This window comes from Aedes albopictus, chromosome 3 (genome assembly GCF_035046485.1).
Source record: "Aedes albopictus strain Foshan chromosome 3, AalbF5, whole genome shotgun sequence".
NCBI lineage: Eukaryota > Metazoa > Arthropoda > Insecta > Diptera > Culicidae > Aedes > Aedes albopictus.
Genome location: NC_085138.1, coordinates 294,104,844 through 294,117,544, shown reverse-complemented (window position 1 = coordinate 294,117,544; position 12,701 = coordinate 294,104,844). Strand labels below are relative to the sequence as shown.

The window sequence follows — 12,701 nt, the reverse complement described above, 5'->3', positions numbered from 1 at the left end:
AAAGGAACGAGGCGAAATGGACACCCATCGGGGCATGATCGACACCCTGCATATTTTATGCTAATTCTTTGGTTACATCGACCAGTTAAGTAATTTGCCTACGGAGATCAATACCACAGATATAATACTTCACCTTAGACAAGTTTACATAACATCAAAGTTAATTAAATAAACTTTATGTTGAAATAATCGGGTTGATTTTTTTCCAAACTCTCCAAAACGCGTACATCCATTCGTAATTTCCTCCAGTGTACATTTCGCCACGAATCGACTACAGTAAGGAGCCGATTTTGTCAGCCCCATTTTATGACAAACTTTTTGCTCTCATTGCTATACGGTCACGTTTTATGGAATTTATTATGTTTATCATCAAACTACTGCTGAGATGCAGAACATAGAGGGATAAAAAGTTTGACAAACTGTTACAGTTTTTGAAGAGAGCAAAAAATGTGTTCCGAAAAGGGGTTGACAAAATCGGGTCACTTATGTACAACATTAAAATTGCTATTTTAAGTAAATTCTGATCAAAAATAAAATACTTCATCCATTGCTAAATCTTCGTATACATGTAGATAAGATAACAATTCACTTGTTTTTATGGTGGGCACACTCCAAAACTTGTAATACTTTATTTGATGCTGCTTCAAAATTATAAGAATTTCAACATATGAAAAACATAGTTCAATTTCAATTATATTTTGGTTATTTTGGAGGAATATAAATAGTACTTTTGAAAAATAGAACAATGGCTTGTTTCTTTACACTTATGCATTAAATGTTTAACATAAAAGTCAACGGTTTCGGCATAAACAGGGATGTCCATTATGCCCCTGATCAACCTATGATAAGGGTTCATTCACAAATGTCATAACGCTACCCACCCACCCCTTCGTAACACTGTTTATATGAAAAAAAAAAAAAAATTTCTCGAACTGTAACACCATGAAGGACACCCTCCCTCCCCCTCCAGCGTTATGACATTTGTGAACAAGCCCTAATCGGATACGCTGGTTTTGTTCGCTTTTTCGTCATGCTGGAGAAAAATGCCGTTTCGGTTTTGGATAATTCGCGATTCTTATTTGAGCCTTAAATTGTCTCTTTTCTTGTGGATGGGACGAATTATCATTTCTCCTAGCTGTTCGGTTTCCCAGACCTTTACCAACCGGTGTAGACAGGTGGCCAACTTTTCCGTGTCCATCTGGATGAATTCTGCTGCGATACCGTCCTTACCAGCCGCTTTGTTGTTTTTGAACTGGTGGATGGCATCCTTAACTTCCCTCAGCGTGGCTTGATTCTCCGCGCCTATATTCTCTTCGCCATTACCATTCCTAACACTTTCCCACGACTTTATATGAAAATGGGCGTTTCAGAAAAAAGTTCTTGAGCATAAGTTTTTTTTGCAAATTGGCTTAATCAATCATTGAAAATCAAGCTGCCGACCCACCTTTTCTGGGAGAAAAAGTGCCGCCTGTAAAAAAAAAACAGAGTGCGAGGAAATGGAACTACCGTGCCGTTCACAAGAAACTCAGAATTTTTACCAGAAGCTTTCAAAATAAGGCGTTCGTGCCGCAAGCCGAAATCTGCAGAGATGAGGACGGCTGCCTCCTGACGCGAAGAAAAGGCACTAAGTCAAGCACCTGTTTCAAAAGATTAGGGCTAACCAATCTGAAGTAGAATAGCTGATAGCTTTCGTTGCCAATTGATCATTGAGTTTCTTATAGTGTGTACCAGGAACAATGATAAGCGTTTTACAGACACCCTCAGGTTCAGCATGGTGTTGCTGAAAACCCGTGCGTTCATTCGTTCGGCTATAGCTCAGGATGTTCTTCATTTAAACTAGTGAACTATTATTTTATTTAAACAAACCATCCTTTATTACGATTAAATATCCAAACATTTAAATACGCGTGCATCTATTGAAAGAATGAAGATGCCATGTCGAACATTAAGTCTCATCGATGGTGTTAAACCTTATCCACGTGTGCATAAGATTAGTTTATTCACAGTCCTTAGATTATTTTTCCCATACAATCTTCAATTTTGTCGTGGATTACTAGGCATTATTTCAAACATCTTGTTTTAAGTCATAACCTAGGTTTGGAAAGGTTTAAGAACTAGTTTAGCAAATGATGTTCTAATGATAGTGAAAATGTATATCAGTAGTCAATATAATGGATAAGTGAATAGTTATGAAATGAACCCTACCGAAAAGGAGGCAAACCCACGATGAAAATCAACTCTAAACATCTAAACATCGTTCCAATGACTTCTCTCCTGAAGTTTAGTCACTTTTGTCATTGCTGGAGATGGCAATCTTCCTCTGCAGCTTGCTGTACTCCTCGGTCAATCGGTCGTACTCGCGGTTCAGGCTCTCCGACTGTGACTTCATCGCTTCCTTATCTTTACGTTCGCGGGCCAGTTCACTTTCGAGTTCGGCAACGCGCTTCTTCAGTTCGTCAGCCTGCATCGGGGTGGAGATAAAGAAAAAAGCGTTATTTCATCACAAAGATAAGTAAGATAGGAAATTATCAATTATGAATTTAATGATCGACTTCAGTGGCGAAATATCCTTTAGCTTTATCTAAAGTCGGTAAAATAAATTATTTCTTATTGAAATTTGGACACCGAAGTCAACCATTTGAATTTAGTATTTCCGAAAGCCCTTACACTAACTTCGTCAGCCGATGGAGCGGAGGGTTTCGGCTTGTCGCCGGCTTCGTCTTCCTTCTTCTGCTGGGAGAGCAGACTGCGAGCGGCGGCGGTAGCCGATTGGGCCTGCTTCATCGAGGCTTCCGATTGGGCCAACAGCTGAGCCTGGGACGTGATGAGCGAAATCAAGCGACGGATCACCAGCGACAGGAAAATGGCAAAGCCGGAAATGTAGAAGTTACGCTGGGCGCGGAATAACCGCATGCTGTGCTGCATGCCCACGTTCAGGTGCTGTTCGGCGGCGGGATCTGGAAAGTTGATATGAATCGTGTTGATTACTCCACGTGATTTTTGATAGATTTTGCGGAACACAGCGTTACTAAATTCTATTTCGATTATCTGTTTTGTAATATGGGACAGTAAATTGATCAAACGCCGAAAAAGCATGAATCACATAATTCAATACCATGCAACAGTTTCTGATAGTAGAGCCCTGGAAACCAATTGCACACACCACCAGAAGTTTGAACAGAAAAATATATAATCATAGGCATAGATAACTAGGTAGGACGTTGATAAAAGGCTTGACCCTAATTCACAAGCGATGGACAACAGAAAAGTTAGTAAATAAGTTTTTTATAACAATCTACGAAAGATGAAACTGCATGATTCAGTAAACTAAAATGCATATCCGTATGAAAACCTATTTGATATCAATATAATAAAAAAAAACATTTGTATTCATATTTTAAGTAAAAAAGTAACTTTTGGCCCATTGTGGCACAACATAGTGTTTAGGATAGTTACGGGCTTCAAATTTTGGCATGATTGTTTGCTGACAAAAACAAATATTTTGCTATATTGAACTTCGGATCCGTATGAAGTTGATCATCAATATTTACTTCTTTTCTAATCAGCCTTGATAGCTGTGTAGTGTCGGTAGCGATTGGCTAAGAATAGTACTACGGATTGCCTGCTCCAGTGTCCACTGTCCTCTAGTTAGGTGAACCCTTATTCATATTGCTACGCGGCTATATGTAAGAGTGGTCTAAAAAACTAATCACGAACGGAGCATGTGAAGGGCCAGGGCGTCCTTCATTATTCCCTTTTACTACGCTAATCGGAATGGACCACTACAATGGTACAGTAGACCTTGTGTTTCTCCGAGACAATCAGCTGCCTTTCTTTAGTCTCAAACTTGAGGCTTAATTAATTAATTAGCTTAAATTTTCACCGATACCACCGTGTATTCTGTGTATCCTCGCCTTTGGCGTTTTCCAATCGATACCGATCTGGTTTTATTGCTGCTGCTCTTTTTTGTGCAGTGATAGTAAAGAGTGTGATCTTGTCTAGTTTGGGTAATGGCTACGATTAGGATAGCTCACATCAATTTTTAGCATAAATGAAGAGCAACTTTCAATCTTCGCAGACTCATACAAAATGGTACAGCCCTAGTGACTTTAGTTCAGAAACCTTACTTTCGTAAAGGGGATTTTTATCTAGGAAACCTTGTGAACCCGGTGTTTGCTACATTCAGCAAAAAGAAATGGTAAACTCGCGTGCCATGCCTCGAGTATGTGTGCTTGTCCACAACGCAATCGTTGCAACACTCATCTGTGAACTAACCACCAGAGATGTATGTGCAATTGCAATTGATGTATCAGTTGGAATCCTCAACAGTAAACACGTCTATCGTTCGGTTTATTTATCGCATGATGAACCATCCCCTACGGATGCTTTCAAACAAGTCATCGCATACTGCACTTCAAAAACCTTCCGCTAATTGTAGGCAGTGATGCTAATGCTCACCATAAATATCATCTGGGCAGCTCAGACATTAACTTGAGAGGCTCCAGTTTAATGGAAACAGATCTTGGATTAGGCAAGCGCCCAACTATCATAGTATCTGCTAGAGAAGAAGTGATAGACATGACGCTTTGCTCTAGCAGAATTAGTCACGAGTTGACCAATTAACATGTGTCAGATGAAGAATCTTTATCTGATCATCGCTACATCTTTTTTGAACACGTGAATGTTACTTCGCAAACATTGCGTTTCAGGAATCCCCTGTCAACAAACTGGGATCTCTTTATTGATTTGATTGCGGCCAAATTTCATGGATACTCACCATCCATTGACACTCCAAGTGATGCCATTGATACTAAATACAACGACCTTCATAATGGAAGCTTTCGTAGCTTGGTACGTGAAGACCACAAGAGGAACCCCTTGGTGGAACTTGGTGGTCGGCTCGGAAGCTCTTCGGTCTGCTGAACGGTTCGGTTGGAAAAACCTTTGTACAAATGTTTCCAGTTTGAGTGAAGTCAGTCGGTTAATCAAAATCCTTGCGAAATCTAAGAATTTTCTAGTGAACTAACTTCGTTTGCCAAATGGCGATTTCACTTCCTCTGATGAGGAAGTTTAGGAATGTTTATTCAGTGCCTGGATGTGTACCATGATGATGAGCATATGCCTTTTCTTGTAGTTATGAGGTTCTGGCTTCGGCGCAGAGTATTATAACTTTAGAATCAATTGAGTGGACACTGAATAGCTTTGCCCCTTTCAAATCTCCTGGAGCAGATGGGATTTATCCTATTTTGCTTCGGAAAAGATTTGATTGTTTCAAACATGTTTTAAAAAAACTACTTGTCTGCAGTTTTGCAACAGGGTATATTTCCAAATCTTGGCGGGATATTACTGTAACGTTTATTCCGAAAATGGCTCGTGCGCCGTATGAAGAAGCAAAGAGTTTCAGACCTATAATCACATCCATGATGTTCATCTGGCCAATGTGCCACTTCATGTGAACCAACATGCCTACCAATCTGGTAAGTCCACTGTGATTCTTTTACACACGATTGTTTACGATATCGTGAAGGCATTCGCTTAAAATCAATCTTGTTTGAGTGTTTTCTTAGATATCGACGGTGCCTTTGACAACGTGTCTCTCGATGCCATATTAGAAGCCGCACGGAGTCATGGTCCGATATATCTTTTCAACATTGCGTCGTGCAGCGATTCGGAAAGTGTTTGCGGATGTCCACAAAGTCTTGAGGAGTCTTGTCGCCGCTTTTGTGGAATCTCGTAGCAGATACGCTTTTGAGGCAACTCAATAATAGCGGATTTCCTACTTATGGTTTTGCAGCCAACATTGTTAGTCAGTATGTGTACCAGCACCCTTTTCGACCTGATGTTAAGTGCCCTTCAGGTAGTTAAGGGGTGTGTCGCCAATATTGGCTTTTGTTAAATCCCAGTAAAACATCTATTGTTTTTTTTGCGGAAAGGCGAAACCGTAATGGCGTTCGACCTTGGCGTCTCTTTGATTCTGAAATCGATGTAACTGAACAAGTAAAGTACGTTGGAGTCATTCTTGATTCCAAGCTTTCCTGGACACCTCACATTGAGTTTAGAATCAAGAAAGCTTGTATAACCCTCGGGCAATGTCGGCGAACCTTTGGTAAAACTTGGAGTCTAAAGCCGAAGTATAACAAATGGATTTACACAATTGTTGTTCTGCCAATATTTTCCTATGGATGTCTTGTATGGTGACAAAAGGGCAAAGTGCTTAATGGCGATGTCTGGATAATTCTCTTCAACTCCCCCGGCAGCGCTCGAAATTCTTTTTGACACACTTGTATTTACCGCCTTTCGGTACTCAGTTTACTAGAGAAAACTTCTGTGAATCGCAGATCAACACACACCTCGTTGTTTCCACTTTTGGTGGATTGGGACAAAGTTGTACTTGCTCCAAGTGATCTTACAATTGCTTGTAATTTTCCATATAGGATATTTTCCACAAAATTACCTTTCCGGGAAGAGTGGACATCTGGGGCCTGTAGCATAATGAAAATTTTACTAATAATATTAGTCTTGTAGCTTGTAACTTGTAATTTTCTGTTGCATAAAAATACTACAAGTACAAGTTACAAGTCCAATACTACAAGTCGGTTGGACTAATATTATTAGTAGAATTTACAAGTGTATGTTGCATAAACAAACTACAAGTATAAAATATTAGCTATGACTTGTACTTTTGATTACAAGTCTCAAAGGTCTTGTAAAATAATTTACAAGTTAGATTTAAAGTATTGCAGAAGTCATATTTAGTTTTGAATATACCGATTTACCATTTTGATGAACTCAAAAGATATTATTTATCTAACATGTCAACCTTAATTCCAGTTTTCGACGATTAAATTTGGCAATATGTGTTCGAAACTCATTGAAGAGAAAATTGCGTTGATGTACACTTTGTATCCAACATATAATTTCTGCTGAGTTTCTCAAGTTCTCCAAAGTTTCTACAATACCCATCCTTGATTGGAGGTTCTTGGTAAAGTTATATATTATGGTCACTGCATAAGCACAGGTAAAGTTGCAGATGCAAAATAAATTTGAATCAATTGCTTGTATTGCGCATCATTAAGCTAATCAAGAGCTACCCAAGTAACCACGCTTTTGAAGCTGTACGTATTGCATAAATAACGCACATATATTTACATGCATTACGCTATATAAACCATTGAAGTTGAATTAAAGTGGGAAGTGGCGCCACTATTGTTGAATTACGATTATACCAGTATAATCGTAAGTCAGCAATAGTGGCGCCACTTGCCACTTCAACTTCAATGGTTAATGTAGGACAGTGCATACCAATATATGCGCTATATATATGCAATACGTACAACTTCAGCAATATGGTTACTTGGGTACAATATACATACACTAACTCGAATCGAGTTGCGACATATAAAAGTAGGTAAAAGCTCAATTTTTGCATCCCAGATCAATTCGGATTTTAACAAGAAGCATAATACATGTTGCTAAATCTTTATACATTGTTTTTCAACTAGTACTATTAAATCTTTGGGACATTTTACTAAAAATCTAGGTACTTGTGCCTAAAAAATATTTCGTCAGAGCGGTCGAAAATGATCCAAACAGCACATGCTTTTCTTCATGTATCGTATAAAAAATGCAAAACTTCGGAATAAATGAAGTTAGGTATTTCCTGATGTTACGCGGAAAATGCAGGAAATAAACAAACATCAACTGCCATTTCAAATTAATAGTGAACTGTCGGATGAATTTTGACAGGTAAATGAACCAAAACAACTTGTATTTTCATGGTCACTAATATTACAAGTGCTAATAATATTAGTGGAAAATTGAGCCTTTATGCAACACAAATTATTAGCACTTGTAATATTAGTACCGTGAGGTGCCCATATTTCGTGCACTTAAGAATTCTGAAAGTTTGATAAACTACTGAAATTTTACCATAAAGTATATCAGATTAATTTCTTCGATAACATTTAATGCTGGCACTGTAGCTCCCAAGAAAAATATAAATTAGGCAACTTCACATTATACAAGATAGTTACAGCATTAGTTTTGATTTGTTTGAAAGTGCCAAATTTCGTGCACGGGTTCCAAATTTCGTTCAAAATGGGTCCAAATTTCGCTCACTCTAAAAGACGTAGAATTCGCCTAAATATGTTAATTTTCAAATCGTAGCATACTCGTACAATATCAATGAAACCATAACGTGTAGATAAAATCGATGTCTGTGACGAAATATGAGTGAATATTTGCTGTTTCCCATGTTCGTCCCGGATGTTTACATTAAAATTTCCAAAATCCTTCTGTAGTTTTAAGCAAGGGGAATGACATATCCTTTTCTAACCGAAAAATCCGCATTTATCAGTCCCTAACCGTCGCTAACCGTTGCTAACTAATCAGAAGTTAGGCGCGGTTAACGACGGTTAGCAACGGATAAATGCGGATTTTTCCGGTTAGCAAAGGAAGTATCATTCCCCCTGGTTTTAAGGGTTATTATTTTTGACGTTTGTTTTGCTGTTTTATTGAAATCCTAATAAAACAATATATTGTTTGCTATTTGAATCAAATGTTCACTAACTTTACTGATGGTCAGTAATGTGAATTAGTTCATTTTTTTAATTGTAGCTTTTTACCTTTCTATTATGTGCCATTAAAAGGCACATTCCTCGGGAGGTTTGTTCTAGTAAACTGTCGTCTTCCAAATTTGTGTTCTGGCAATAAGGCTTACGGCAATGATTTGCTTGAATGAAACTAGCGGCTGTAAGCTACTACTCCCTATGTTTGGGTAAATAAAATCATCCCGAACTTACTTATTATTCCCACATTTATAAATTTGTTTATTTTTTTTTTTTCTACGTAGTTTATGCGCAGTCCCTAGCTAATTTTAAACCAATTAAAATAGTCATTAGAACTATTATTAATAACCGAATCATGCGATGGCTTTGTAGCCATTTGTGTACACATGAACCTCTAAAACAAAGTTATGAAAAAGAGTGCACGAAATTAGGGACCCATACAAATTGTGGGTTCCTAATTTCGCCAACAACAAAAATGTTGAAACAAAATAAGAAAATAACATTTTTAAGTAATTTTATTACGTATTATAATAGAACATAATGAATTGAAATAATCAAACATAAATTGGAATATTTACCTTTGATAAAGATCGAAATATTTGTTCACTTCCGTGAATGTTGATTTTCTCGTATCTCCGAATATGGCATCTGCTATTTGCATACATTTGCAATTTATTTTTCAAACTTTGACATAAATCAAATTTTTCATTTCTTTTTTTGTGAATTGTATTGAGATCAAATGCAGTTTTGAGGTTATGGCAAAGTTTGGATGATATCGCTGTTAATTAGATAATAATGCTCTCAGGTGTCAGAAGTTAACGAAGTTTGGGCCCGCACGAAATTAGGGCACCCCACGGTACTTGTAGCTTGTAACTTGTAGCTAATATTATTAGCCCGATTATGCTACAGGGCCCTGGTTATTTGGAGAGAAGTATTTCAGAAGGCATTGCATGTTACTGTAATGGCTCCCTTCTCGAAGGTCGAGCTAGGTCTGGTGTCCACTCTCGTCAGCAGAGGCTTCATCAGTCTTACTCACTTGGTAGACACTGCACTGTTTTTTTTTTTTCAGGCCGAAATCTTTGCTCTTATGTGCGGACTGCAATCAACACTTCGGCAGCACGTAATGGGCAAAGTAATATACTTCGGACCAGATAGACAGGCTGCTATTAAAGCACTTGTTTCGGCCAACTCTGGGTCCAAGTTAATTATCGCTTATCGAACTCAATTCGAGGAGCTGAATTCAGCAAACGCTGTTCGTTCACCTTGTATGGGTATCTGACCATTCTTTCATCGCTGGAAATGAAATGAATGATGAGTTAGCGCGCACTGGACCATCACATGGCTTCATTGGCCTTGAGCCAGCCAGCTAAGTGTTTGGATAAAGCTTTAGATTAATACCTGGGCTGCCACTCAACACAAACAATACTGGAATAGTTTGGAGACATGTCGTCAAAAAAAATTGTATTGTACTGAGCCATCTTTAAGGGTGGCGAAGAATCTTTCAAATCTTTCAAAGCAGAATTACAGTATGCTGGTGAAAGCGTTGACTGCCGATTCAGCTTCACATGGCCAATATTCAGCAAGCTGATTCATTTGTACGTGATAGCTATGCATCCGTTTAACTGTCCAGTTTTCGAGCAACTACGTTTTCGAGTACTCGGTAAACACTTAATGAGTGAAACTGACTTCAAAAACTTTAAAATTCAGGATGTTCTGTTGTTCTGAACTTGCAGTGGTAGAGAGCAAAATGCTTTCTTTACGCTTCATGCGTTATTACAGTGCCCTTTTCAGGGCGCTGTTTTAACACATTGTGGTACACTTTTGCGTTTATGACGATCCTATACCCTTGCTTTCCTTTTACTTATTCCATTCCTTATTTGTTTCCTTTAACTCTGGTAAATTCTGAATAGGCTCGTGTTCATGGCGATGGCACAAATTTCCCAAATGGAGGAGAACGTGCCTCTGAAGCCGACCTACTGATACCTGATACCTGCTTACACGTTACACCCCACTGCCCATATTCGCGAAGCCAATGTATGCGACACTACAGTTTTCAAGATTTTTGAAATTTTAACAATGAATCATACGAAATTCGAGATTTTTTACGTTGACATCTAACTATAAGGGCTAGGTCCTGTGCTCTACCGAATAAAACTGGACGCAAATACATATGCACATGCGTAAGATATTAGTTTTTGTATGCTGACATTGCCGAGCCGATGGTGATTACGTCAACTATGCGAACATGAGCAGCCTAGCTTACATCCATTCTGTCACCTATTATTTTTGCATGCAAAAACATATTGATGATTTGAAACATTTTCAACTGAGGTTGAAGGTCAGAAGTGGTTACGCTCAACATGACTAATTAAAACTTATTGCAATGGGAGAACACTCTCTGTTCGGATCACTGACCGACTGACGTGGACGTCGAAGATGTTTCACCATCAATACCCAATTGTTCAACTACCGAATGACCGAATGCTAGTGTATATCTACCTCCGGTATGCAACTCACCGACGTGCGAGTACTTTCGCATCTCCCGGATGGCCTCCAGCAGGAACAGGACCAACACGAACAGCAGCAGATAGAAATAGGTCTGTGCTTGTCTGCTCAGCATCGCCAGGAAGCGACTCTTGAAGAACCGTTGCCATCGCTGGGGGCTGGCCACCGGAAGGACCAGCATCAGCACGATGAATATCTCCACATAGAGGAAGGAAGCGATCAGGCTCCAAACAAGACTCATTTTGCCGAGGGATTGATTTTCTTCCTATGTGCACTGGTAGTTCTAAAAATAGAGACAGAACAAGACGACATTTTTAGTTTGTTTTATGCACTTTTACAAACAATTTCCATTTATTGACTAATATCAAACGGGAATTAAAACAGCGTTCTAATACTTACAGTTATCGAGCAGAACGAATTAATCACAATTTGATGATGAAATTGGCTGCAAAAACACAGACTTTTTTTTCTTCGCAAGCTGATTCCAGTTTACCTGTAGGCACAAGAGCTTCCTATCTTTTCAAAATGACGACGACGAATGTTCTCCGTTGTAGCTGGGCCGGTTGCTTTTTGTCGTGCGACATCCGAGAGAAAAGTGTTTCTCGTCGTGAGTCATGTCTTTATTTATATTTACTGATACGTGTCCCGTTGTGTGCGTGACGCTGTGTGCGTGGTAGAATTTGACATTTCGGGTTAGACGTTTTCAGTTTTACTTGGTGGGTCTCGTAGCAGAAGCATAAAATTGTTTTGCTATAAAAATGAACCCCCTGCCGATTTTTTTGGTCTGGCTTTTGAAATGTTTTTCACTGAAAAAAGTTTTCAAATGGACTGTTTTCATATGCGTGACCATTGAATTATATGTGAATATCACATAGATTTTGCGAAGTTATGTGTTTTTCCAATAGAAGCTATGTGATTTCCTAATGTTTTCCACATACCGCATTAATTTCATGTGATATTTCCGAAGAAATTTTCTTGGAAATTTTCATCGGAAAATCCAATAAACAGTTATATAGCCAAACTAATGGAAATTTTCCATTGAATATATGATTTATTTTTTCAGTGTTTAGTTTCGAAAAAATATGTTTAGGCACATTTGCCTATCCGCAGCCCATCCCTATAAGATAAGGAAAATCGGCGGTTCTTACTTCCCTTTCACCTGCTTATCATGTTGTAAGATAACATTAGATAACCTCGATTGCGATCCTTTTTTTGTTTTTATTTATGTGTATTTTAACATCACGCTAATTCTATACTTACACACTTAATTTTGAATACCGTGTTCGGTAATTTTTTGACGAAAATAGAACAGCTGTATACAGCTATACTGCATTGTTTACCTTTTGCACCAGGTTTTCACAGTTGGTGTACTGAACCTCAGTAAAATCGATTACCGAAGCTACCGAAATAGTTCTGCTGTTCTATTTTCGTCAAAAAAGTGCTGAACAGGCAATTCAGGATTGAGTGTGTATAGAAGAATTCGAATGACCCCCAATTGTAGAGGTGCTAGGTGAGATGAGGAGAAAATCTTTTGTTTACATCAAAAATGCAATTTTTCGTCTTCAAAATTAACTAATATTTTGCCTTGGTAGTTGCTATTTTCCATTGAATGGCTTCGATTACACAGCG

General features: G+C 38.4%; 1 protein-coding gene across 4 annotated transcripts; it reads right to left on the bottom strand.

The window, feature by feature from the left end:
- Positions 1 to 1,847: 1,847 nt before the first annotated feature.
- On the bottom strand, positions 1,848 to 11,667 carry LOC109412925 (B-cell receptor-associated protein 31). 4 transcript variants are annotated; one of them, XM_029857219.2, is made up of 4 exons: positions 11,472 to 11,667; positions 11,067 to 11,355; positions 2,674 to 2,957; positions 1,848 to 2,461 (listed from the first exon to the last, which is right to left on the bottom strand). In XM_029857219.2, exons 2-4 carry the CDS (start codon positions 11,311 to 11,313, stop codon positions 2,282 to 2,284), a joined length of 711 nt encoding a protein of 236 aa, XP_029713079.1. In that variant the 5' UTR covers positions 11,314 to 11,355; positions 11,472 to 11,667; the 3' UTR covers positions 1,848 to 2,281. The 4 variants fall into 4 exon arrangements, with proteins under 4 accessions (XP_029713079.1, XP_029713078.1, XP_029713081.1 ...); XM_029857218.2 differs by having other exon boundaries at positions 2,668 to 2,957; positions 11,472 to 11,663; XM_029857221.2 differs by having other exon boundaries at positions 11,085 to 11,355; positions 11,472 to 11,663.
- Between the last annotated feature and the right edge of the window lie 1,034 nt (positions 11,668 to 12,701).

Coding starts and splice junctions, on each gene's coding strand:
- LOC109412925 (XM_029857218.2), bottom strand. CDS start 11,313: ATGAGTCTTGTTTGGAGCCTGATCGCTTCCTTCCTCTATGTGGAGATA. Junction 2,958..11,066: donor CGGTGAGTTGCATACCGGAG/GTAGATATACAC, acceptor TCAACTTTCCAG/ATCCCGCCGCCGAACAGCAC. Junction 2,462..2,667: donor CATCGGCTGACGAAGTTAGT/GTAAGGGCTTTC, acceptor ACCCCGATGCAG/GCTGACGAACTGAAGAAGCG.